The 26499-nt window shown below is 51.1% G+C and overlaps 1 protein-coding gene and 1 long non-coding RNA gene across 2 annotated transcripts; one reads left to right on the top strand and one right to left on the bottom strand.

Moving 5' to 3' along the window:
• Positions 1–6654: 6654 nt before the first annotated feature.
• On the bottom strand, positions 6655–8832 carry LOC126079009 (uncharacterized). Its single transcript, XR_007518182.1, has 3 exons — positions 8697–8832; positions 7904–7969; positions 6655–6913 (listed from the first exon to the last, which is right to left on the bottom strand). It is a non-coding gene; the product is annotated as an uncharacterized LOC126079009 (long non-coding RNA).
• A 5947-nt stretch (positions 8833–14779) lies between these two features.
• ZP1 (zona pellucida glycoprotein 1) lies at positions 14780–25047 on the top strand. Its single transcript, XM_049891844.1, has 12 exons — positions 14780–14966; positions 16687–16808; positions 17050–17413; positions 17582–17725; positions 18651–18838; positions 18912–19009; positions 22034–22161; positions 22243–22432; positions 22521–22686; positions 24332–24413; positions 24524–24640; positions 24905–25047. The coding sequence occupies exons 1-12, from the start codon at positions 14780–14782 to the stop codon at positions 25045–25047; spliced, it is 1929 nt and encodes a 642-aa protein (XP_049747801.1).
• Positions 25048–26499: the final 1452 nt, after the last annotated feature.

Consider the following 26499-nt stretch of genomic DNA (forward strand, 5'->3'; position numbering starts at 1 on the left):
CTACTGTACCACTCATCATCTCTAACATCAACTACTCCTCCTCCCCTCGGTACTCTCCCTCCTGTCTTTGGGGTCCATAATTTCCTGCAAAGTCTCACAGAACTCATAACCATATCAAGGAAATGGCTCATGAGGTTGTGGAGGCTAGCAAGTCCCAAATCCAAGATCAGACATAGGCTTCTCCCCACCCACATGCCTGTAGGGGCTGACAAACACGCAAACCGGCAGGTCAGGCCACAGACTGCTGGCTCACAAGTCTTTGGAAACTGGTGAATCAGGTCACACGATAGGCCGCTGGCCCCTGGGGCTGTGGAGACTGGTGAATTCCAGAATCAGCAGGTCAGACGGCAGGCCTCTGACTCAAGTCCCAAGAACCAAAGGTTAGACAATCACAAACCAGATGCGGGATCCAGATGCAGAGAGAAAGAGCCCCACTAGGGCATCCACATATATATACCTTGGACACAGGTCACACCCCAGGGAAGGGCATAACGTAAGTAAGAGTGGGACTTGAGTCATGCCCGCCTGCAAGGCTGTGACTCAAGATCCACCCCACACCAATCCTGCCTCATTAACATGTAGAGGCTAGGATTTACAATACATAAAATGGAGGCCAACCATACAATACCAGGAATCATGGTGTCGCCAAGTTGCCACATAACCCCAACCATTACAGGATCCGTATGCCTTATTTGTATGGTCCCACTCAGTCATTATCTGAGTCATGAAGACCATGGCTAGAAGGGCCGTAGGAAGTAGTTCACTGCACTGTAGGGAACCATGTTACAATCTTCCTCCCTTTTCCTTCCCTTCCTTCCCCCTCACTCACTGGGAAGACTGTTTATCTTTGACCACTCGGACTCTCACCTAACCTCTAAGGAGACTGTAATCATGACCAGGCCGCTTCCAGAGCTTTCTGCAATGGAAACTTTATAGAAAGAGTAAAAACCAGTTGCCGTTCAGTTGACTTCGACTCATGGCAACCCCACATGTGTCAGAGTAGAACTGCGCTCCATAGGGTTTTCAGTGGCTGATTTTTTAGAAGTAGATCTCCAAGACTTTGTTCTAAGGTGTCTCTGGGTGGGCTGGAACCTCCAACCTTTTAGGTAGCAGCCGAGTATGTTAACCATTTGCACCACCCAGGGACTCCAGAAAGAGTGCTGTTGTCATTCTTCCTGGCTGCTGGCGGATCAGCCCCTGATTTATGGTGACCCCATAAACAAAGGGATTAGATCATTGTCATCCACAGGGTTTTCATTGGCTGATTTTTGGAAGTCATTTGCCAGCCTTTCTCCCTAGTCTGTCTTGGTTTGGCTGCTCCACTGAAACCTGTTTGGCATCGTAGCAACACGTAAGCCTCCACTGACAGGTGTGTTAACGTGCATTGACTGGAATCGAATCCAGGTCTGCTGCGTGGAAAGCAAGAGTTATACCACTGAACTATCACTGCCCTCCCGTGAAAGAGTAAAGGGAGGGGGAAAAAAAAGTCAGAAGCTAAGTCTATCTACCTAATAAAGAGCTGAGAGAAGGGTGAGGAGAGCAGGGAGAAAGACTGAAGATCCTCCAAGGCAGGCTATAGGGCAAGTTTCACTGGGAAGAGAGAGCCTTTTGAGAAATGTGGGTGTGAGTTAGATCTCCTTTAAAGTTCACCCCAACTGCAGGTAGGAACTGGCTTTCCTTTTAAATTATGTTTGATTCCTGGCCTGGCCGTCTTTCCCTGGGATCACCTTGCAGAGACTGGCCCATACGGGGCCCCCGCTTATATTTGGGTATTGTCAGGGATTGAATTGTGTCCCCCCAAAATATCTGTCAACTTGGCTAGGTCGTGATTCCCTTGTATGATTGTCTACCATTTTATCTCCTGATGTAATTTCCCTATATTTTGTAAATCCTATCACTATAAGGTAATAAGATGGACTAGCGGCAATTATACTGATGAGGTCTACAAGACTAAGCCAAGCTCTTTTGAGATAGAAAAGAGACAAGCGAGCAGAGAGACATGGGGACTTCATACAACCAAGAAAGCAGTGCTGGGAGCAGAGCATATCCTTTGGACCTGAGGTTCCTGCACTGAGATGCTCCCAGACCAAAGGAAGACTGATGATGAGGACCTCCCTCCAGAGCCAGAGAGAAAGCCTTTCCCTGGAGCCAGCGCCCTGAATTTGGACTTGTAGCCTAGTAGACTGTGAGAGAATAAATTTCTCTCTGTTAAAGCCATTCACTTGTGGTATTTCTGTTATAGCAGCACTGGATGACTAAGACAGGTATTCAATGCAAGAAGGAATGAATTTGTTTGCAGGAGATTTTAGCAGCCCTGTGATGGGGTGGCAGGTCCCTGCATCTGCTCGCTGTAATGCAAATCAGGTGGCAGGGGCGGGGGGCAATGGCAGGTTAGCAGGTCTGGGGGCAGCAAAGGAGGGCGTGTTGTAGTGACACAGAGATCTGGAGTGGTGGCCAGCATGATGTCCAGAGAGGGGTGCTCTGGTCATGGGTGAGTGATACTGTGGGGGCTGCCATAACTCCTTCTGGGTTCAGGGCTAGAGTGTGAAGACACAGGCAGTATAGCCAGGTTCCCACCACTCACCCGTGAAGACCAGCTGAGTCACAGTCATCAAGCCAACCTAGTACCTGAGGCTTTGGGGATGAGGAATTATTGTGGAATTCTCAACCAAAATCCCTGGAAAGCCAGTGTTATGGATTGAGTTGTATCCCTCCCAAATATGTGGTAGAATCCTACCCCTGTACTGGCAAGTGTAATCTTGTCTGGGAATACAGTTTTCTTTGTTATGTTGGTAAGCAGCACTCCCCACCCCAAACCCCCAGAGTCCAGCCATTGGCCCCCACTTCTCCTTCCACTGGGGTCTTCATGGGGTAGCCTGCCCTTGTTGAGTGTGAAGTTCCCACTCCTGGCAAGACAGGGTGGCTGGTGGTTAACAGGATTCCACACCACAGGGTTCCTGGGCAACAGTCCCCTTGCACAGCCCTTCCCTCGGGTCCCTCTCCAGGTGTGAAACCCCTGCCTTGGGCTTTGCCCCCTTCTCCCCTCCGCCCCCACCATCTTCTTCCTGCTACACTGGAGCTCCTAATTTTCCTCTCACCATAGCCCCAGAGAGCATGTCAGTAAAGACCCTGACTATCCAAATCATTAGCAGTAGAACAATTCTTCCTGTCCTCCAGGCAAGAGGGCTCAGCCTTCCAAAAGAGAATGCCTAGCTGGCTGCCCTCCCTAGAAGTCGGGGATGTTCCATTCCACCCTGGGGAAATGCCCCTGTTGGGAATCAAATTGTGTCCCTCAAAAATATGCGGGGGAAAATGCTAACCCTATACCTGTGGTTATTGCGTTGAGCAAATCTGCTGCGAAAGACTTCTTTAAAGTGTTAAAAAGCAAAGATGTCACTTTGAGGACTAAGGTGCGCCTGATCCAAGCCGTGGTGTTTTCAGTCCCCTCATGTTGTTGTTGCTGTTGTTGTTGTGTTAGGTACCATCGAGTTGATTTCAATTCATAGCAATTATGTGTACAACAGAATGAAACACTGCCTGGTCCTGCGCCATCCTCACAGTTGTTGCTGTGTTTGAGACCACTGGTACAGTCACTGTGTCAATCCATCTTGTTGAGGGTCTTCCTCTTTTCAATGACCCTCTACTTTACCAAGCATGATGTCTTTCTCTAGGGACATCCCTCCTGATAATATGTCCGAAGTACGTGAAACAAAGCTTTGCCATCCTCCCTTCTAAGGAGTATTCTGGCTGTATTTCTTCCGAGACAGATTTGTTCATTCTTCTGGCAGTCCGTGGTTTATTCAGCATTCTTCGGCAACACCATAATTCAAAGGCATCAATTCTTCTTTGGGCTTCCTTATTCATTATCCAGCTTTCCCATGCGTATGAGGCAATTGAAAATACCATGGCTTGGGTCAGGTGCACCTTCGTCTTCAAAGTGACGAGTTGCTTTTTAACATTTTAAAGAAGCCTTTTGCAGCAGATTTGCCGAATGCAATATGTCATTCGATTTCCTGACTGCTGTTTATATGGGCGTTGATTGCTCATTCCAGTAAAATGAAATCCTTGACAACTTCAATATTTTCTCCATTTATGATGATGTTGCTTATTGGTCCAGTTGTGAGGATTTTTGTTGATGTTGCTTATTGGCCTAGTTGTGAGGATTTTAGTTTTCTTTATGTTGAGGTGTAATCCATCCCGAAGGCTGTGGTGTGATCTTCATCAGTAAGTGCTTCAAGTCCTCTTCACTTTCAGCAAGCAAGGTTGTGTCGTCTGCATATCACAGGTTGTTAATGAGTCTTCCCTCCAATCCTGATGCTGTGTTCTTCACATAGTCCAGTTTCTTGGATTGTTTGCTCAGCATACAGATCAAATAAGTATGGTGAAAGGATACAACTCTGACACACACCTTTCCTGATTTTAAACCGTGCAGTATCCCCTTGTTCTGTTCAAAAAGCTGCCCCTTGGTCTATGTACAGGTTCCACAGGAGCACAATTAAGTGTTCTTCTCATATGCATGCAAAAGCTGAACAATGAATAAGGAAGACAGAAGAATTGATGCCTTTGAATTATGGTGTTGCCAAAGAATATTAATATACCATGGACTGCCAGAAGAACGAACAAATCTGTGTTGGAAGTACACCCAGAATGCTCCTTAGAAGGGAAGATGACAAGACTTGGTCTCACATACTTTGGACATGTTATCAGGAGGGACGAGTTCCTGGAGAAAGACATCATCCTCGGTAAAGTAGATGGCCATCGAAAAAGAGGAAGGTCCTCAACAAGATGGGTTGACACAGTGGCTGCAACAATGGTCTCAAACATAGCAACAAGTCTAAGGATGGCATAGGACCAGGCAGTGTTTCATTTGGCCCTAGGAGTGAAAACCAACCTGATGGCAACTAACGACAAAAACATACCTGTGTTTATAACCTCATTTGGGAATGGGTTTTCTTTGTGATGTTAATGAGGCAGTACCAATATAGGGTGTGTCCTGAGTCAACCTCTTTTGAGATATAAAAGAGCAGATTAAGCAATCAAGTAAAACACAAAGGGAGGGAAAGATACCTGCCACATGATCAGCAAGAAACCGAAGAATAGAGACAAGGACCTTCCCCCAGAGTGGACATAGGGAAAGAGCCTTCCCCTAGAGCCAGTGCCCTGAAATCAGACTTCCAGCCTTCTAAACTGTGAGAAAACAAATTTCTGTTAAAGCCACCCACTTGTGGTATTTCTGTTATAGCAGCACTTGGATACTAAGACAATCCCCAGCCCCCTCCACCACACCACATCCCACCGAGCTGACACATGGATGTCTTCTAAGACCATGCAGGCAGTGTAGTACAGTGGTTAAGCCCAGGGACACAGGTGCCAACTGCCAGCATGTGAATCTGGCACTGCTGCTCCCTAGCTATGGGACCTGGGGCAAATAACTTCACAGAGTAAAATATGAATTCTTAAAAAGTATCCCTTCTGCACAGCCTCAACCCCAATATAAAGGAGCCTTGGTGGTGCAACGGGCTTGACCGTTAACTGAAAGGCTGGGGGTTTGACCCCACTGAGGTGCTTCACAGGAGAAAGACTTGGCAATCTGCTTCTATAAAGATTACAGCCTAGAAAACCCGATGAGTCTGTTCTACTCTGTCACATGGGGTCATTATGAGTTGAAATCAACTCAATGGTGCCCAACAACGACCCCCTGTAGACAGATCTGCATCAGTACATCCGGTGTGGGGCTGAGCAGACAGAGCACACCTTCGACTGGATTGTGCAGTTAGCCTTCTGCACAACTTCTCATGGCCAGCCTGGTGAAACCCTCATTCCTCTGACCCTTCCCAGGCCTCGTTTCCTGACCTGTAATCACTGTCATGGCTCCTCTCCCAACCCTTTCCCTGAGGATAGTGTGTGAAAAGTTAACAAAAGGAATCAAAAAATATACTTCAGACAAGCAGGGCCCCAAGGCATTTTCCAGAGAAGTCTGCAGTGCTGTTTGTTTTCATAGGGGCTTGGCTGCGCTCCCAGCACATACTCCGAGAGCCCATGTCTCAGAGCCTCCAGGGTGGAGGATCCCAGCAGCAGGAAGTTGCTGGCCCTGTGCCTCTTCCCCTGAAATTTCAGGAGCCAAGAGCCAGCCCTGGGCACCCCAAGAAGAAGAGCCTCATGAATGGACAGGAGCAGTGGCGGGCCCTGGGTGAGGGCTGGCTCACTGGGAGCAGAGGACAGGAGTCTTCGTCCAGCCAGAAGACATGTATCTAGTTACCTAGTGGTGTCTTAGTTTCCTAGCTCTACCATGTAACACAAATCCCACAAGTGGTTGGCTTTAAAGAACAGAAATTTATCTTCTTACCGCTCTGGAGGCTAAAGTCCAGTCAGGGTGTCTGCCAAGTTGACTTTTTCCTTGTCAGTTGCCCCAAATGTTCCTTGGTTCCTTGGCTTGTATGTGTTTGCTTCTGTGTTTGAATGCGCTCTTTTCATACTCAGGTTAGCAGCCGTAGCATTTAACCACTACACCACCAGGATTTCCATACTCAGAAGTGATTAGATTTAGGACTCACCCTTCAATGAGTGGCAATGTTACCGCAAATTGTGGATTCGTGCCACCTACCGCAAAGCCAGTACTGAGACAGGAGGAGGTAAGCAGTAAGAGGGCTTTATTGAATATCCGTATTCAAGAGACAGAGAGGGTTAAATTTCTCTCAAATTCTGTCTAAACCTAGAGGACTAATTGGAGGGTTTTTACAGGGGGAAAGTCAGGGTTTAGAGGTTTTCAGAAACGTTGGTTTTTCTTTGAGGTAGACATGATGATAAAGTGATCTATTATTGAAGTCCTGCGAGTCTCCTCATGCCATCCTGGTTTCTGTCACAAGATGGATCTAAGCTTTGTTCAGCTACCTCAGTTTTGTGTATTTTTTTCCTTGGGAGAGAAAAAAAAAAGGAACATAGTTTAATCAGCAACTAAAAATTGATTACCGACGGCACTGGGTTATTTTTCTTTAAAGGAACAATCGTGGGACAGATTCCAGAGCAAGTAATTACGTTTTAAAGACTAGCTTATACAGTTATACTAAAACATTAGAAAATAATTCTCTCTACTTCAATACTAAAACACTAAAGAAAATATGTTTTCTCTACTTCAGCATCATTAACATAGCAAACAAATCTCTATTTCCAAATAGGATTCTGTCTACAGGTATAGGGGTCAGGATTCCAACACACATATGGTGGGTGGCAGGGGTAGGGGGGAACACAATTCAATTCATAGCACCTACCCAGATTGAATCTAGGAAGGTGGAAGCCTCTGAGGTGTCAGGCCCTGCGCTGGGAGTTGGCAGTCCAGACGAGGGCAACGGGGCCTTTGGAAGCGCTAACCAAAAGGTCAGCAGTTTGAATCCACCAGCTGCTACTTGGAAACCCTATGGGGAAGTTCTACTCTGTCCTATAGCATTACTGTAAATAGAAATCGACTCAGTGGCAACTTTTTTTTTTTTTTAAGAAGCGCATAGCCCAGCAATTCTCAACCTAAACACACATCAGAATCACCTGGAGGACTGATGAAAACCCAGATTGCTGGAGCTGCCCCCGGGGTGTCTGATCCACCTGGTCTGGGTGGAGCCTGGGAACTTGCATTTTTGACAGGTTCTGGGGCTGCTGATGCTGCTGGTCCAGTGACCACAGTGTAAGGGTGGGGTGGAAGGAGACCCCAGGGCCCTGGAGGCTGGCGTGCTCGGAGCAAGACACAGCTGTGAGGTGGCAGCAGGGCTTGCAGCTGAGGGGCCTCGCCAGGTGCCCCTGCCTCCAAGCCTGTGTCCTCATCTCTGCTGTGAGGATTAAAGCAGACGACACACAAAGTACTTGGCTCAGAGCCTGCAGGGTGGGACACAGGAGGACCCGCTGCTACTGTTACCTCTGTTGTTGTCATCCTCTGCGATGGTGCTAAGCTGAGGAAGTCCCTGGGGCCAGGCCTTGCCAGCTGGAATTGAGGAGCAGAGAAAAGGGAGGATGGCTTTGTCCCAGCTGCCAGGGCCTCCTTACAGATGAGGGGTTGGGGGTGGGCAGGGGTTCAAGGTGGGAGGGGCTGGGTGACCACAAAAGTTTCACTTCAGCCTTGGTTCTCTGAACAGCAGTACCTGGGCGGGCGGGGAAGAGGGGGGCAGATCTTCAGCCCCAGCCATGCTTTGCCCAGCCCAATAACTCAACACCACATTCTGACCCATGAGACTTGGGGCAAAACACAGCCACCCCCAGGGCACAGGCCCGTGTCTCTGAAGCACAGCCTCCTCCATGGCTTGGAACATGGTATGATAGCCAGAAAGAGCTGAAGTGGGGCCATGTCTGCATCGGTCCTATGCACTGCCACAGGAGACAAAGCTGAGCCTGTCACTTCCTCGCACACAGAACTCCGCTGTGTCTCTGCCACCTACAAGAGCTATCCAGACGCCTAGCTGCGGCATTCAAGGCCCCTGCCGATCCAGCCCCGCCTCTGCCAGTGCCTACACCCACCTCTCTATGGCCATGGCTACCTCATCCACTCACCATCTTCACCCGCCTCAGTGCCTTTGCACATGCTGTGGCTGCGGCCTGGGATGCCTTTTCCTTTCCCCTTTCCTTACTCATCCTGCAGAGGAAAGGCCTGGCAATCTACTTCCAAAAAACCAGCTACTAAAAAGCCTGTGGAGCACAGTTCTACTCTGACATACATGGGGTCACCATGAGTTGACATCGACTTGCCAGGAGCTGGTTTGCTCATCCTGCCGGCGCCTTCAGAGGATATGATGGCATCACTGTGTTTGACAGACACCAGCACAGTTGAGGGAACAGGCCACGTCTTCCTGAGCCATGGGTCCCAGCCCAGATGGGCTTTTCCCCCTGGCCCTGCCTTAGGGAGCAGGTTTTTCATGTTCCTTTATGACCTCTTCAAAGAAGACAGCCAGAGAGGAAGTGAGATGCATGGCAGGGAGTGGGTGAGGCTGCCCTGGAATCCTCCAGCCCCTTACTCAGGAGGCCCTCAGTTGCCCACACACAGGAGAGGGGAGGGGTGCCAGGGCCCCACGTGACGTCTCGTGGGAGGGCTGGCTTTTGCTGACTGGAGCCATCATCACCCACGGGAGGAGGCCCAGCTCCTCACATGGCCAATAAGGCCCTCAGCGATCTGGCTCCACCTGGGTCTCCACCTTCATTTCTGCTACTCCCTACCCACAGCCTGTCATCAGCCAAGTTTTTATTACTGCCTCCCCACACCCTGTACTCACCAGGCTGTTTCTGTGCCCTTGCTTATACTGGGAATAGCATTTCCTCCCTTGGACTCCTAGTGAACTCCTATTTACCCTTCAAAACTCTAGCCAGGGGCCAACTCCCCTGGGAAGCCTTTGCTGGTCCCTCTCTTCCACCAGAGTTTCAAACCAGTTCCTTCACGTTTGAACCCCTGCTAAGAATTTGCACTTCTAACAAGTTCTCAGGCGATGCTACTGCTGCTGGTTAGGAACCAATTCCAAGAACCACCAGAAGAGCAGTGGGCCTCAAAATGTATTACACAAAAGAATCACCTGGGGATCATGTTAAAATGTAGCTTCTGATTCAGAATATCTAGAGTAGAACGAACTGGTTCAGAGCCTTGCCTCCCACATCTTTACCTCACTTTACATACTGCCACCCTTGCCCTCCTTGACAACTTTTTCACACAACTGCTCCCCACTCTCATGAGGACAGAGACTATTCCTGTTTTAATTCCCCATCAGCAAAGCAGAGCAGGAGGCCCCATAAATGTTTGCTGAACAGAATGAATCTCCAGTGTTGGACCCCGGAGGCCCCCAATTCCTCACAGCAACACTTTCTGGATCCACTGTTACCTACAGCCTGGTCCAATTCTCTCCGGCTCTGTGTATGCCTGCAGTGGGCACCACCTTGGGGACTGATAGCTTTCCATTAGGAAGGAAGGCAAGAAGCCAGCGCAGGCAAGCCAGGCCCTGGACTGGGCTCAAGCCTGGGAATATGCCAGTTAACCCTCACAATGTGGGAAAGCTCTCACTACAAAAAAAAGAACTCCAACTAATAAATGTGGAAGGAATGATGGAGTTAGAGAACTACCAGTTGGCAACCATCCCACTACAGGGTAAATGTTTGATTAGGAACAAGATAATTACATAGTCTCCAAGTATTTTCCCACAAGATACTGGTTAATTACAGGGGGAAACATAGTAACTTTACAGTGGGGAAACCTGGCAGACACCATCTGTTATGGTTTGAATTGTGTCCCCCAAAAATATGTGTCAAGTTAGCTAGGCCATGATTCCCAGTATTGTGTGGTTGTCCCCCCATTTTGTGATCTGATGTAATTACCTATGTGTTGTAAATCCTAACCCCTGGTATCACAGTGGTTAAGAGCTACGGCCGCTAACCAAAAGATCAGCAGTTCAAATCTACCTGTCACTACTTGGAAACCCTATGGGACAGTTCTACTTTGTCCTATAGAGTCTCTAGGAGTCAGAATCAACTCAAAAGCAACAGATTATGATGTTAATGAGGCAGGACTCAATCTACAGGATTAGGTTGTATCTTGAGTCAATCTCTTTTGAGATATAAAAGAGAAAAGTGAGAGGAGAGGGACCTCATGCCATCAAGAAAGAAGCTCTGGGAGCAGATCATTTCCTTTGGACCTGGGGTCCCTGTGCTGAGAAACCCCTAGGCCAGGGGAAGATTGATGAGCCAACGGAGACAGAAAGCCTTCCCCTGGAGCTGGCACCCTGAATTTGGACTTCTAGCCTCTAGGCTGTGGAAGAATAAATTTGTTTCTTAAAGCTGCCCACTTGTGGTATCTCTGTTGTAGCACCAGTAGATAACTAAGACACCATCTTAAGCAAGTGATCAAAGTTGCATCACCAGTAATAGGACAAACCAGTGCCAGCTGTGTCCTCAAAGGATGCACTAAAAAGGACACAGCATCATTTCAGGAGCGGCCTGTCAATCTTCGCAATCTGAATCTAATCATGAAGATGCACCAGGCAAACCCAAAGGGAGCACCATTCTGCAAAATAACTGGGCTGTACACCTCAACACTGTCACAGGCATGAAGGACAGACAGAGGAGCTGTCCCCAGTGGTGGTGGTTGTTGTTAGGTGCCATCAAGTTGATTTTGGCTCACATAGAGACCCTATGTGACAGAGTAGAACTGCCCCATAAAGTTTTCTAGGCTGTAATCTTTATGGGAGCAGATCACCCAGTATTTTTCCTGCAGAGCTGCTGGGTAGGTTTGAACCTCCAACTGAAAGCTCTTGTCCCAGATTGGAGGGGGCTAAAGACACTCGGCAAATACCTGATCCTGGATTGGATCCCAGACCAGGAAAAGAACTGTTCTCTTTTACTATTAAAGTCATGATTAGGATAATTGGTCAATACTGAATAAGGTCTGTAGATTAGACAGTAGCATAATATGAATGTTGGTCCCCTGATTTTGATAGCTTCACTGTGGTTACGTGCTCTTTAAAAAGTATGCACAAATATTCACAGATAGAGGGGAATCATGAATGCAACCAACTCGTGGGTGATATAGAAAAACACTGTGTGTGTATGTGTATATAGGTTGTTATTTTCAGCTGCCAAGTCATGGAGGCCCCCTGTACAACCAACCTAAATGCTGCCCAGTTCTGTGCCATCCCCATGATGGGTTGCAGATCCAACCATTGTGATACATAGTGTTTTCATTGGCTGATTTTTGGAATTAGATCACCAGGTCTGTCTTCCTAGTTTGTCTTAGTCTGGAAGCTTCGCTGAAAGCTGTTCTGCATCATAGCAACACGCAAAAGCCTCCACTGACAGATGGGTGCTAGCCGCACATGAGGTGCACTGGCCGGGAATCAAACCACCAGTGTATGTGTGGATACACACACACACATACATACATACATAGAGAAGGCAAAGGTAAATAAAGGTTAACAACTAACATTTGGGAAAATGGAGGGAAGAATATACGGAAATTATTTTCAGTGAGTCTGAAATTATTTCAAAATGAAAAATATTCCCATTGTCCCTCAGTAAAAGTACACTTCACTAGCCCCTTCCTGCCTCCAGTCCCAGCTCTTCCCCAGCCCAGCCCAGCTCTTCTGTCTCTTGCAAACCTCTAGCCAGCTTGAAGTCCACCATTTACTGTACCTCTCTCTACTCTGCTACTAAGAATGGCTGTCTCCCCTCCAGCCCTCCATCCCTGCTTTCCCCAAATTCCTTCTGCCTCAGTCCAATATGGAATCCTTGGGTGGTGCAAACAGTTAACAAATTTGACTGTTAACCAAAATGTTGGAGGTTCAAGTTTACCCAAAGGCATGTTGGAGGAAAGGCCTGGTGATATAATTCCGAAAAATCAGACATTAAGAATCTCCTACAGACAGAAAGGGCCACATGAACCAGAGACTACATCAGCCTGAGACCGGAAGAACTAGATGGTGCCCGGCTATAACCAGTGACTGCCCGAACAGGGAACACGACAGAGAGCTCCTGAGGGAGCCAGAGAGCAGTGGGATGCAGACCCCAAATTCTCATAAAAAGACCAGACTTAATGGTCTGACTGAGACTGGAAGGACCCCGGTGGTCATGGCCCTCAGACCCTCTGTTGGCCCAGAACAGGAACCATTCCCAAAGCCAACTGTTCAGACAGGGAGTGGACTGGACGATGGGTTGGAGAGAGATGCTGGTGAGGAGTGAGCTTCTTGGATCAGGTGGACACCTGAGACTACGTTGGCATCTCCTGCTTGGAGGGGAGCTGAGAGGGTAGAGGGGGTTAGAAGCTGGCGAAATGGACACGGAAAGAGAGAGTGGAGGGAGAGAGTGGGCTGTCTCATTAGGGGGAGAGTAATTGGGAGTATGTAGCAAGGTGTATATAAGTTTTTGTGTGAGAGACTGACTTGATTTGTAAACTTTCACTTAAAGCACAATAAAAGTTATAAAAAAAAAAGAATCTCCTATGGAGCTCAGTTCTACTCTGACACACATGGGGTTGCCACAAGTTGGAGCTGCCTCCGTGGCACTTCTTTTTTTTTTTCCTGCCATACCACTCCCAACTGCCATCTCCAGTGCTGGGGTAGATACTTCTCCCCATGCTGTTCCCGAGTGTCTGTCCCACCACACTTTCCCCATCAGTTCCAGTCACAGCGACCGTTAATCATTACCAAGCGCTAAATTATGGCCAAGTGTAATTTATTACACACATCATTTATCTCTTACATTTATGTCTTCCCATCAACCCTGCAAGGTAAGCAATACCATCCCTATGTTACAAATGGGAAACTTGAAGTTCAGCAAAATAAAAGATGTGTCCCAGGTCACAGCTAGAAAATAGTAGAGGTTAGAGTAGAACCAGACCCTTGGATATCAAGCCATATGCTCTCCCTGCTGCTATGACTGACAGTAACTGCTGGATACTAGCACTGGCTGAGCTTGGCTCTCTGCCAGGTCCTCTGGGCCAGCCACTTACATGAATCAGTGCTATAAAGTGGGGATCATGAGGGTCCCTGCCTCAGAGCATGGCTGTGTGGGTGAACAAGCTAATTAATACAAGCAAGACCCCTGGCACTGTGCCTGGCACCTGGTGAGCACAGCTGTGTGTGTGAGGAGGGGGCCTCATCTTTTTTTTTTTTTTTTTAATTTTGTTTGTTAGAACAGTTGTAGATTTGCAGACAAATTGAGAATAGTGCAGAGAGTTCACATATCCCCCACATCCAATTTCCCCTACCATGAACACCTTCCGTGAGTCGGGTACATTTGTTACAGCTCATGAACCGATGCCGATACAATTATTGTCAACTGAACTCTGGGCTTTATTCAGATGGTCTTAGCTTTTAGCTAATGTCTGTTCCAGGATCCCACCCAGTAGACCACATTACACTTCATTGTTCATTCAGGTTATTTTTATTAGTGTTGTTGTGGTTATCAGTTCCTCTCAAGTGGACTCCAACTCGAGGTGACCCCATGTGTGCAGAGTAGAACTGGTCCATAGTGTTTTCACAGCTGTGACCTTTCAGAAGCAGATCACCAGGCCCTTCTTCCGAGGTGCCTCCAGGTGGGTTCAAACTGCCATCCTTTCAGCTAGTAGTTGAGCACTTAACTGTTCACGCCAGGCAGGGCCTCCTTCATGAGTAACGCCAGTGTCGTGTTCTCTCACGTAATTGTGAGGCAAGCCCAATGAGGGGGTCTAGTCTGCTTACTCACCTGTCTTCGCCACTGGCTGTGAGCAGGGGCAGGGACTCCGTGGTCTCATTCTGCCAGCCCCCAAAGCCCTGCCTGAGTGGGGAGTGAAGTAAGAGGGCCTGCTGGCCACACCACTGCCCCTGCAGCTCCGGGTCCCCAAGGCCCAGATGTGAAGGCAGGACCATGAGGACATGACCAGGCAGGAAGGGAATGGTCAGGGGTCTCGGAGACGGCCACCCTCCAGCTATCTATCCTGTCCTACAACCCACCTGCAGTCTCAGTCCACCTTTGCCAGAAAGTTCCTCCTCCCCCCTCCCCAGGCAGAACCACTCCTGCTGAGCAGGCATCCAGGCTGCTCCCAGCCCCCAGCTGTGAGGCAGGAAGCAGGGGTGAAGGGCTAAGCACAGGTTTCCAACCAGCCTCTCAGGGCCCCAGCCTGGAAGGGGGCCTTCCCCTGCTTTCAGGGTAGGAGTTTCACCACAGCCCCTGGTGGCCAGGTGGGCACCCCCCAGGTGGGCTCCTTCTGCTCCCAGAGGCTCCCACCTGCCACCTCCACCTATAAGGCCTCGCCTTCCTAGTACAGTGCCTGGGGGCAGGGGTCCTAGCCATGGCCTGGGGTTGCTGTGTGGTCCTGTTGTTGCTGGTGGTGGCTACTCTGGGGCCTGGGCTGAGCCAGCGGCCACAGCCTGAGCCTGGCCTCCCAGGCCTGCAGCACAGCTATGACTGCGGGGTCCAGGGCATGCAGCTGCTGGTGTTTCCCGGGCCAGGCCGGGTGGTCCGCTTCAAGGTGGTGGGTGAGTGCCCACTGGCCGAGTCCCTGCCCTACCCCCCTAGACCTCAGGCTGCACTGGGGAGCCAGGGACCTCCCCTAGAGCAGGAGAAGAAAAGCAGAAAGCTTCCCTGGAGCCTGGGGGTGTCTGTCCCACCAGCACGGCTAGGGAGGAGGAGGGGAAGGAGGAGAGAGGAAGGCAACATGCCAGCCTTCATTTCCCTGGTCACCAGGGTGGCACTTCTCCAACATCACTGTGCATGGCAATCACCTGGTGACCTTGTTGAAATGCAAGTTCTGATTCAGTTGTTCTGAATCAACAAGGAGCCCTGGTGGTGCAACGGTTAAGTGCTCAGCTGCTAACCTAAGGGTCAGCTGTTAGAACCCACCAGCCGCTCTGCAGGAGAAAGATGTGGCGGTCTGCTTCCACAAAGATTACAGCCTTGGAAACCCCATGGGGCAGGGCTGCTCTGTCCTGTGGGTCACTGTGAGTCAGAATCGACTTGTCGTACCGCACCAGGTAGGTCTGGGACAATGTATTAGTTCCCTAGGGCTACTGTAAAAAAATACCCCAAACTGGGTGGATTTACACAACAGAAACGTTTGCTCACTCAGCTCCAGAGACCAGTAGTGTGGATTCTGGATGTCAGCAGGGCTGTGCCTCTCTAGTCTCTGGGGGACGAGGCTTTCTTGTCTCTCCCAGCTTCTGGCAGCCCTAGGCATTCCTTGGCGTGTGAAGACACGTCTACCCTCCCTCTGTCTCTCTGCATCTCTCTACTCAGATTGGACTAGCACCCACCCTACTCCAGTACGGCCTCGTGTTAACTGTTAACATCTCCAAAGATCCTATTTCACAACAAGGTCATGTTCACAGGTACCGGGATAGGACTTCAATATATCTATTCTTTGGGGGACACCACAGTCAGGGCCAAGGGTCTGCATTTCTGCCCCTCCTAGCTGATGCCCAGGCTGCTGCAGGCCCAGCACACCAGGCTTCAGCATGGCAAAAAGGGGGCATGTGTTTGGAATGGATTTGAACTTGCAGGTTCTAACCTGTGTAATCTTGGGCAACTGATCAGACCTCTCTGAGCCTCTGTTTCCTCATCCGTCAAATGGGAGATGACCCAGCCTTGCCTTGTGGACTGCACAGGGGTGTATGGGGTGAGCCTCACACCCAGAGGAAGCCCTGATTACTCTGGGCTGACAGGGTAGTGAACACCCTCCCAAGTGACTGCAATAGCCAGTAAACCTGCAAACAGGCTCAGCCCTTTCTACAAGACCCTGGGTTCAAATCCTCATTCTGCCCTCATGGTGAGCACCTGAGAAACCTCACTCACCCTCTGAGCCCCAGCTGCCTCATTGTCCATAGAATGTAGATAACTGAGCTTAAAAGACCTGAAGCAAAAACACCCAGCCCAGTGCCTGAGGCCCAGTTTATCCTTTCTCAACTTCACCATTTCCCTGCCCTGGGAGAGCCCTTCCTGTGGGGACTGCTATGTGGTGTCAACAGGGCATCTTAGCTAGAAAGACCCTTAGACCAGCTGAAGCCAATCATCACCTTACAGACTTGGAAACTGAGACCAGAGAGGGGAAAGGGCTTGCCCAAGGACACTCAGCAAGATGGTAGTGAAGCTAAGGCTGGAACCCAGGTCTTGTGCCTCCCGAGTGGGGGTTTTTCTCACCAGACCCTAACAGTACCTGGCTTCACCCCTCAGCCACTCTGACCTCCCTCTCCTCCACCCCAGATGAATTTGGAAACCAGTTTGACGTGAACAACTGTTCCATCTGCTACCACTGGATCACCTCCAAACCCCAGGGGCCCGTGGTCTTCTCTGCTGATTACAAAGGCTGCCACGTGCTGGAGAAGGTAGGGATTGCTCCTTGGTCTCGGAGAACCCAAGGCTGGGAGCGAGTTTGGCCTAATGTAGCGTTCGGCTGGGAAGGCCCCTCATAGAGCAGTGAAAAATCAAGCCCAAGGTCACTCAGTGAGTTGGTGGGTGAGGAAGACTCAGTGCTGCGCATGGATACTTCCACCTTGGCTGTCATTGGCCTCACCTCTGCCTGGGATGCTGAGTGGTGGCCTCACCTGGCCTGCCTCTCACCTACAGGGCGGACGTTCCTATCTGAAGGTAATTGTAGAAGCTCTGCTGCCCAATGGCCGTGTTGACGCAGCACAAGATGCCACTTTGGTTTGTCCCAAGCCTGACAGCTCCTGGACTCCGGACTCCCACCTGGTGCTACCTACCATGTCTTCACTTTCCACTCCTTACACTCTTCCCCCTCACCCTACCTCTGGCCACCCCTCCCCTGACTCCAGCCACGCCTTTCCCAGTCCACTGTACCCAGATCACAGCTCCATCCATCTGGCCCCTGCCTCAACATCCTTGGGACCTGGACCTGTGGTCCCTACCCTGGCTCAACCCCAGCGGAGCACCCTGAAACATGGGGATGTCGACAAGCCAGCTTACACAGGTGTGTGGGGCTTCTCTGGGTGTCCAGACCCTCTGAGTCTAGAGCCTCGGGCTTCCTGCAGCCCTTTACCCTTTACTGGGCTCTGAGAGGACACTTTCTCATCTCCCTGGAAGTCTGCAGCTCCGTGTGGCTCCTTCTCAGGTCCTCACCACCCTGTCCCAATCCTAGGTACCCATCTGACCCAGGAGCAGTGCAGGGTGGCCGCTGGGCACATCCCCTGCATGGTGAGAAGAAATTCAAAGGAAGCCTGTCAGCAAGCTGGCTGCTGCTATGACAATACCAGAGAGGTTCCGTGTTACTATGGCAACACAGGTACAGTCATCCATGGTCCCGGTGTTCTGGAGCCTGAAGCAGTAGGAGAGCTGCTTCTTGCCCCAACTGGCTGACACTCAGCTTAATATCCTACTCCTAGCTTAATATCCTACTCCTAGGAGAGCCTGGCTCCTGGGACGGGCTGCAGGAAGAGACCTTTAGATGGGATGACCACACGTCCCAGCTTGCCTCATAACAATTGTCCCAGAGAATTATTAAGATCACTCACTTCAAACGGCCAAGAACTCAGCTACTAACTAAAAAGTTGGTGGTTCAAATCCCCCCAGAGGCGCCTTGGAAGAAAGCCCTGGAGATTTTTTTCCAAAAGCTCACAACCATTGAAAACTCTATGGAGCACAGTTCTACTCTGAAACACATAGGGTCACCGTGAGCCAGAATCAACCCAACGGCAACTAGTTTTGGAGTCCTTGGGTGGCACAAATGCTTAAATGCTTGGCTGCTAACTGTAAGGTTGGTGGTTCAAGTCCACCCAGAGGCACCTCAGAAGAAAGGCTTGACCATCTACTTCCGAAAAGTCAGCCACTGAAAACCCAGTGGAGCACAGCTCTACTCTGACACACATGGGGTGGCTGTGAGTTGGAATCGACTTGATGGCAACTGGCTTGGTTTTTCTGGTTTTAGACCTGGAACATCCTGGCTTAGATGATAAATTTATATGATGACCCTAATTTTAGAGCATAGCTTGGCCCCTTTCTTCCATGGATGAGAGAAACTGAGTCCAAAGAGGACTTGCTCAAGCTCACGCTGGCATAGGTGGGGAGCAGGGCAAGGCTCCAGGTCTCCCAACAAAAGCCTGGGCTGATGCTTACGTACTGATAACTATCCAGTCCATCCCCGTGTCCGTGCTGGACTCACACTAAGCCCTATGGCCCTGATTTGCCTCTTTGATTTGCCTTTGTCCCAGCTACCATCCAGTGCTTCAGAGACGGCCACCTCGTCCTGGTGGTATCCCAAGAAACAGCCTTGTCACACAGAATTACACTGGCCAATATCCACCTGGCCTATGCCCCCACCAGCTGCCCCCCAGCCCAGAAGACAGATGCTTTCGTGGTCTTCCAGTTCCCTCTCACTCGCTGTGGCACCACAGTCCAGGTAGGAGCAACAACGGAGGTTGGTACCCAGTACCACACCTGAGAGGGCCTCACCCAGCTGTCTTCTCCTATAGGTGGTTGGCAACCAGCTCATCTATGAGAACCAGCTGGTGTCTAACATTGATGTCCAAATGGGACCCCGAGGTTCCATCACGTGGGACAGCACCTTCCGGTGAGGGGGTGCCCTCTTTGAACAGGCTGGGCTGTCGGCTTGGGTGAGAGGGAGCACAAGATGAATGGCTTAGACCAGGCTTTAGAGTCGGCTGGGTTCAGATCAAGGCTCCATTACCTGGCTGTGTGGTCTTAGACAAACCACTTCTTCCAGCCTCCACTTCCTCAACTACTAAAAAAAAAAAAAGTTGCTTTTCCAGTTGATTCTGACTCATGGCAACTCCACAAGTGCAAAGTAGAACTGTGTTCCAATAGGATTTTCAAGGCTCTGACCTTTTGAAAGCAGATTGTCAGGCATTTCTTCTGAGGTGCCTCTGGGTATGTCTGAAATGCCAACCTTTCAGTTAGTAGTCAAATGCTTAACCATTTGTACCACCCAGGGACTCCCCTCAGCTAGTAGGCAGGGAGGGGCAATGCCCCTTTGTCGGGCTGACGTGAGGGCTCAGTGAGGTCTTGCCCTGCATGGCACCTAAGGCTCAGATGGAAGCTGGTAGCAGTACCTGAGGGGGCTGGAGCCCTCAAGAGCCCTGCCTTTACGCCTCCAAGAACTAAGCTCAGAGCAAATGAAAGCAGCTCCTTCCAGGCCACAGGAAGAGGATAAGCAGTGGCCACCTCCTGATCTCGGAGGTTATGCAGCCACAGATCAAGCAGGGACACCCCATGACAAAGCTCTCCAAGGATGGGTGGAGGGAGGAGCTGGGGGAAGAACCCCTCATTGAAAGGTACCAGCTGGGCCTGCTGACTCAGGTGGTGTAGCCACCCACCCCAGGTGCCCAGGGGGTCCATGGGGGTGTCCCTGAGAGAATCTGCACTTGTCACTCTTTGAGTCTCCACTGTCACCGTGTGACCAGAAGCAAGTCGCTTGACTTCAGCCTGTTAGAATAAAACCACTGTCATCTAGTCGATTCTGACTCCCAGGAATCCTATAGACAGTAGAACTGCCCCATAGAGTTTCCAAGGCAGTAATCTTTACAAAAACAGACTGCCACATTTCCCCCCCGCCCCGTGCAGCAGCTGATGGGTTTAAACCACTGACCTTTTTGTTAACAGCCAAGTGCCTAACCGCTGCGCAACCAGGGCTCCTGTAGATATTATTCAAGGGCTGTTAAAATTCTGTGCTTGGCACCAAGCTGAGGCTCAGGTGTTTCCGTCTCCCCTTCCCATGGGTCAGGGCTGGCATCAGGGTTCAAGAGTCATTTGCTTTTGGGGGTTGGAGACCAACCTATTACATGCTTTAGGTTCTTAGATTTAAGAGCTATGGGCCCCTAGCCAGAATTCAGCACAGAGGGGACGGTGCGAGGGACGGTGCGAGGGACGGTGCGAGGGACGGTGCGAGGGACGGTGCGAGGGACGGTGCGAGGGACGGTGCGAGGGACGGTGCGAGGGACGGTGCGAGGGACGGTGCGAGGGACGGTGCGAGGGACAATGGGCTGTAGCCGCAGAAAAGAGGCCCCTCAGAGGAGAAAGCAGTGGAGGCAGAAAGGGCTTCAGATCAGGTAGAGTCGCTGACACAGACTGAGCTGCCTTCCCAGGGCTGGCGGAGCAAAACCCCACAAATATATTGTCTCTGGGTTCTGGAGACCAGTAATCTGAACTGGGTGTTGGCAGGGTTGTGTTCTCTCTGAAGGCTCTGCTGTTGGGTGCTGTCAAGTCCGTTTCAGCTCATAGCAACCCCATGTGACAGAGTAGAACTGCCCTCATTAAGCACTCAGCTGCTAACCAAAAAGTCAGCGGTTCAAACCTGTCAGCTGTTCCTCAGGAGAAAAGACCTGGCAATCTGCTCCCATAAAGATTACAGCCTAGGAAAACCTATGGGACAGTTCTGCTGTCCTGCAGGGTCACTAGGAGTCAGGATCGGCCAAGGTCTGGAAGATCCTTTCTTGTCCCTCCAGCCTCTGGTAGCCCAAGACGTTCCTTGTTCTACAGGTGCACCTTCATGTGGCCATCTCTCTTCTCTCTCTGGGTCTCCCCTCCTCCTTTATAAGGATACCACTGATGATAGATTAGGACCCATCCTGTTCCTATATGACCTCGTGTTCATTGATAACACTTCAAAGACCCTATTCTCAAGCAAGGTCACATTCATCACATTCACAGGTACCTGGGCTTAGGACGTCAACATATCTTTTGGGGGGGACACAATTCTATCCATAGGACTACACAGGCCTCAGCCTCCATCTATAGGACGTCTTTCCGAAGGGCACCCAGGCCAGGCTTGAGCCCTGGCTTCCTGCCATCCAGGGCTCTTCCTCCCATAGAGGCAAAGGTGGAGCACTCAGAAATAGGAGAGAAAGGTGGATGGAGTAGGGTGGGGTCAGGTCACTCTTGCAGGACACCTCCTACCTACCCCCCCGCCCCCACATACACACAGGAATCTGGCCCAGTAAGCTGAGGGGGGCCATGGCCCTTAGACTAGGGAAGAAGATACCATACGCAATGGCAGACCTGAAGACGCTGGGGCATTATCTTGTGAACTCATTTAGCCCTTCGATAAAGTCTGCAGAATCACAGCCCTCAGAGGGAGGGGGTGATTGCCATTCTACAAATGAGGAAACAAGCTTAGAATAAACAACTTATTCCCATGGCTACTAAGATTCAAACTCAGGTCTGTCAGAGGACAGAGCTCCCAGGCCGGCCCATCAGGCCCAACTGTCCAGCTCCAAGGGCCTCAAACACCAGAACAGGCAGACGTCTGAGGGTAGGCACGGGAGGCCTAGAAAGGAGTCAGGCCCATCCTCTCCATCCTGCTGGACCTCAGCCCCTAGAACAGGGCCTGGCCCAGCAGACTTGGATATTTGAAAAAAGTGAAGGAGGACCACTGGGCTAACCTGAGAAGGCAGGGTGGACAGAGACCAGGAGCAGGCCAGTTCCCCCACCTGGCTTGGCAGCGATGTGCACCACCCAGGTGCCTGCTGCCTCCTTGGACAATTCACTGCCACATCCACATAGTCAGGACTCGATTCATTAACTCGCTGGGACGCTGATTCGGTGTCTTCTCCCTCGCTGTCCCGCACTTGGCCTTCAGGCTTCACGTCCGCTGTATCTTCAATGCCAGTGACTTCCTACCCGTCCAAGCATCCGTCTTCCCGCCCCCGCCACCTGGTCCTGTGACTCAGGCTGGGCCCCTGAGGCTTGAGCTTCGGATCGCCAAGGGTACGGAGTCCCCAGCTTTCTCTTTCTGCCCCAGCCTCCTGACACACAGCTGGCTGGGACTCACAAGCCTTGTGCCTGCAGATGAGACCTTCAGCTCCTACTATGCGGAGGAGGACTACCCCATCTCGAAGCTGCTCCGGGAGCCAGTCCACGTGGAGGTCCGGCTCCTACAGAGGACAGACCCTGGCCTGGCCCTGCTGCTGCATGAGTGCTGGGCCACACCCAGCGCCAAGCCCTTCCAGCAGCCTCAGTGGCCCATCCTGTCAGATGGGTGAGGGGCAGTGGGTGCCTGAGCCAACGGAGGGCTCCATCCCTGCCTGCCTGCAGCTTGGAGGCCACCTTGGCTCTTCTCCTTCCAGGTGTCCTGTTGACGGTGATGGCTACAGAACCCAAGTGCTGGCCTTGGATGGGGCCATGCTGCCCTTGGATGGGGCCATGCTGCCCTTCCTGTCTCACCATCAGCGCTTCACTGTGGCCACTTTTGCCTTCCTGGACAAGGGCTCCCACAGGGCCCTCAGGGGGCCGGTAAGGAAGCACCGAGCTTCTCAGCTAAGTGGGGTTGAGCTGGTTTGTGGGTCCCTCCATGCCCCAGGAGGGAATGCAGACAAAGCTTCCCAGATGGGGCTGGATTTTCCTGAGTGCTATACAAAGGGCCCCTGGTTAGCCATGCAGATGCTTAGCCTGTTTGACTGTTAACCAAAAGGGCAGAGGTTTGAGTCCACCCAGAAGTGCCTTGAAAGGAAGGTCTGGAAATCTACTCCAGAAAAACCAGCCACTGCAAACCCCGTGGAGCACACAGCTCTACTCTGACACATGTAGGGTCTCTGTGAGTTGGAATCGACTCGTCGGCAACTATTTTTTTCTGTTGTAAAAACAGAGTGGGGGCTATGAGCAGAGTCCTGGCCTCGTGTTAGTCCAGAGGCAGCCCGGAAACAACTTAGGAAGGAAGAAGGAAAACGCTAAGAGTGTGGACACCAGTCATGGTGGCCTTCCTTCTGATTCTAGAAATGATGTGTTTAACGTAAATATGCTCTGAACTTAGCAACTCTTCCATAAGGTTAAGTGTGGCTAAGTTCAGGGTATATTCATCTAGGCTTTCTACATAACATACAATGGCACCATAGGCCATTTGGTACATTTGTTCTACTGAACAATATCTCATTTTCATATTAATATACACAGACCTATGTTGTTTTTTTTTTTAGGTAGCTTGCATATTATTTTGCATATTATTACATCAGAAGTAGAATTCTTTCACTTGCTAGCTAGCACTTTTTACCCACTGCCGTCAAGTCGATTCTGACTCATAGCAACTCTATAGGACAAAGTAGAACAGCCCCATAGAGTTTCTAGGCTGTAATCTTTATGAAAGCAAACTGCCATACCTTTGTCTCGCGGAGCACCTGGTGGGTTCAAACCACCAACCTTTAGGTTTGCAGCCAAGCACTTAACCACTGTACCACCAGGGCTCCTGTAAGGGTGCCTCTTCCTGAGCCAAGAGATGTGAACCTGCTCAATAAACGGGCGTTCACTGGTCAGGCCTACTGGGTGCTAGTTCAGGCCAACTCCTCCTACTCCTTTTGGGAGCTGCCCCTGGCATTGTGCTTTTGGGAGCAGCGGTAACCTGTCCCCCTCTCCTCCCCCAGCCACTGGATGGCCTTTCCTATCACTGTGGCCCAGAGGCCTGGCTGGCTGGCACAGAAACAAGGTCTCAGTGCCTGCGCTGGGGAGGCAGGAGGAGAGGGCGGCAGTCATCTGCTCTCCTGCTGCTTGGCCAAGCCCCACCCCCCTCAGATTTCCCTTTCCACACCAGACACAGGGTGGAAGGGAGCAATGCAGGCCTCCTGGGGAGGCTCTGCAGCCAGAGGCCTTGGTGGAGAAGCAGGCTGAGGTTGGGGCTCTGAGCACAGTGGCTCATGTCAGCAGGGCCCTCTACTGCAGACTTGGACCAAGTGGAAAGAGGTAGACATGGATTCCAAACTAGGAAACGACGCTCATGGCTCTATGCCTCATCAGCATGGGGCTGCAGTCTCGGCCCATCTCGGTTCATGCCTGTTTGGCCGGTGGCAGCGTGTTCTGGGCTCCTGTCCTGGGTCCTGCACTCCTGCAGTAGTCTCTCCTGCCTGGTGGTGCTGAACCAGCCCCTTCCTTGATGTTCTCCTTCCACCAGGTCTACTTCTTCTGCAGCGCTTCTGCCTGCCGCCCCTCAGCACTGGAGACTTGCTCTACGCCATGTAGCTCTGGGACCACCAGTGAGTCTGCGGTGGGGGCGTTCTCTGTTCTTTCATATTCCTTCAGGCCCCTCCCTGGCTTCAGTGGCACAAAAGACTGGAGACCCAAGATACCCTTCTCCTCTGGGCAGGACGGCGACGGTTCTCAGGTCACCACGACAGTGCCAGACCCCGGGACATCGCGAGTTCTCCAGGGCCGGTGGGCTTCCGGGACTCTAGTGGAAAGGAGCCTACACTGGGGCCAACAGGTAGGAGGGCTTATGTGTAGTCCCCTCAGGCACTGGCCCCCCCAGGAGTGTGCTGAAAAAATGGGGAAGCACCAGCCCCAGTGAGGGCAAGAGATGGGGTAACCATGTTCAATGGGGAACTGAGCAAAGACAGATGGGGGCCACCTTATCTGCAGAAAGGCAGCTGTAGCTCCCCCTGGGGTGGTCACAAAAGTCTGGCATGGACAGGTGTGTTGGAGGGGACTTGTCCAGCCTGTGGTTCTTCAAATCCCACCTCTCTGGCAGGCTCCACCAGAAACTCCAACTCCAAGCTATTCCTCTGGGTGATCCTTCTGGGGCTGGCTGTTGCCCTGGTCCTGGTGGTCGGCATCTTCATGGGCCTGAGCCAGGTCCGGGCCCAGAAGCTTCAGGAAGGCAGCAAAGGGTGAATGGGCTTAATAAACTATTGTTTCAAACTTTCTGGAAGCAGGTGTGGTACTTATTTATGACAACAGGAACAGAATTCTTTGTCTTAGAATTTGCCTCTTGCTTGCGGTCAGCTCTGGTCTCTTAGAATTATGACCTCTATTATAGACACTTAATGTCTGCCAGGCCCTGGGTGGAGCCAAGTGTCTCCCAAGAATGAATGTGGGAGACTGCTTCTCAGCAAGGAAAGTAGGCCGATAAGCAGGAAGAGCAAAAGTACAGGAGGGTAAAAACATGGCAGTCAAAGAACCTGGCAGGGACTAACGGCCCAGGAAGGCTTGTCAACTGCCCACACACACCACAGACCTGAATGGTCATCCTCAAAGCACCCTGCCCAGCTGCCACCTGGATAAGCGGAACCTAGAGCCAAGAGGAAACCCTGGTGGTGTAGTGGTTAAGTGCTACGGCTGCTAACCAAAGAATCAGCAGTTCAAATCCGCCAGGCACTCCTTGGAAACTCTATGGGGCAGTTCTACTCTGTCCTATAGGGTTGCTATGAGTCGGAATTGACTCCACAGCACTGGGTTTGGTTTGGTTTTTGGTTAGAGCCAAGGGAACTAATCCTGAGGTGACAGAGCTCTCCATGGTCCCCACTCTGAGCCTACCAGCCTACCACTGAAGGCTCCTGGCTAGACTTCTCACCACCATCACCTCTGGCCCACCTGGGCCTCCAATGACTAGTCCTACAGGAACTGTTGGCATAGGCTGAGACCCTGCCTGCTACCATGGGCATGGCCACCTGATGGGCCAGTACCAGTGCCGGTCTGCAGCTGACCCATTTGGCCATGTATGACATGGGCCTTCATCTCTGTCTTGGTAGCAAAGACCTTTCCCAACTGATCTGCAGATCTTCTAGGCCGGAAAGGGGTAACGTTTTGGGGGCAGGGAGATTGTAGGGTCAGCCCCTTGGGGACAAGGAAAAGTCCAAGGGGAAGCCTGAACTTGGCTTCAGACACCTTTCTGGACTCGGGTAAAAGCCCACGGAGAGAGCTAAAAAGCTCCAGTCAGGCCTGTGGCCTTGGCACAATGCTGCCCCCAGCTCCAGCCTACTCCATCTTTTCTGTCTTCAGTTGTTGTCAGCTGCCATCGAGTTGGCCCGTGACTCACGGAGTCCTCATTCACGACAGAACAAAATGCTGTCCGATCCTGCACTGCCCTCATTGACCAGCTGTGGATTGAACCATTGTGATCCGTAGGGTTTTTGCTGGCTGAATTTCAGAAGTATATTGCCAGGCCTTTCATCCTCATTCATCTTAGTCTGGAAGCCCTGGTGAAACCCGTTCATCATAACACACAAGCCTCCTCTGAGAGTTGGGTGGTGTCTGCACATGAGGTATGCTGGCTCGGAGTCTAACCCGGGCCTCCCAGCATGGAAGGAGAGAGTTCTACCACCGAACCACCATTGTCTCACTTGT

Source organism: Elephas maximus, chromosome 7, assembly GCF_024166365.1.
Source record: "Elephas maximus indicus isolate mEleMax1 chromosome 7, mEleMax1 primary haplotype, whole genome shotgun sequence".
Lineage (NCBI taxonomy): Eukaryota > Metazoa > Chordata > Mammalia > Proboscidea > Elephantidae > Elephas > Elephas maximus.

Coding starts and splice junctions, on each gene's coding strand:
- ZP1 (XM_049891844.1), top strand. CDS start 14,780: ATGGCCTGGGGTTGCTGTGTGGTCCTGTTGTTGCTGGTGGTGGCTACT. Junction 18,839..18,911: donor GCTGTGGCACCACAGTCCAG/GTAGGAGCAACA, acceptor CTTCTCCTATAG/GTGGTTGGCAACCAGCTCAT. Junction 22,687..24,331: donor ACAGGGCCCTCAGGGGGCCG/GTAAGGAAGCAC, acceptor TCCTTCCACCAG/GTCTACTTCTTCTGCAGCGC.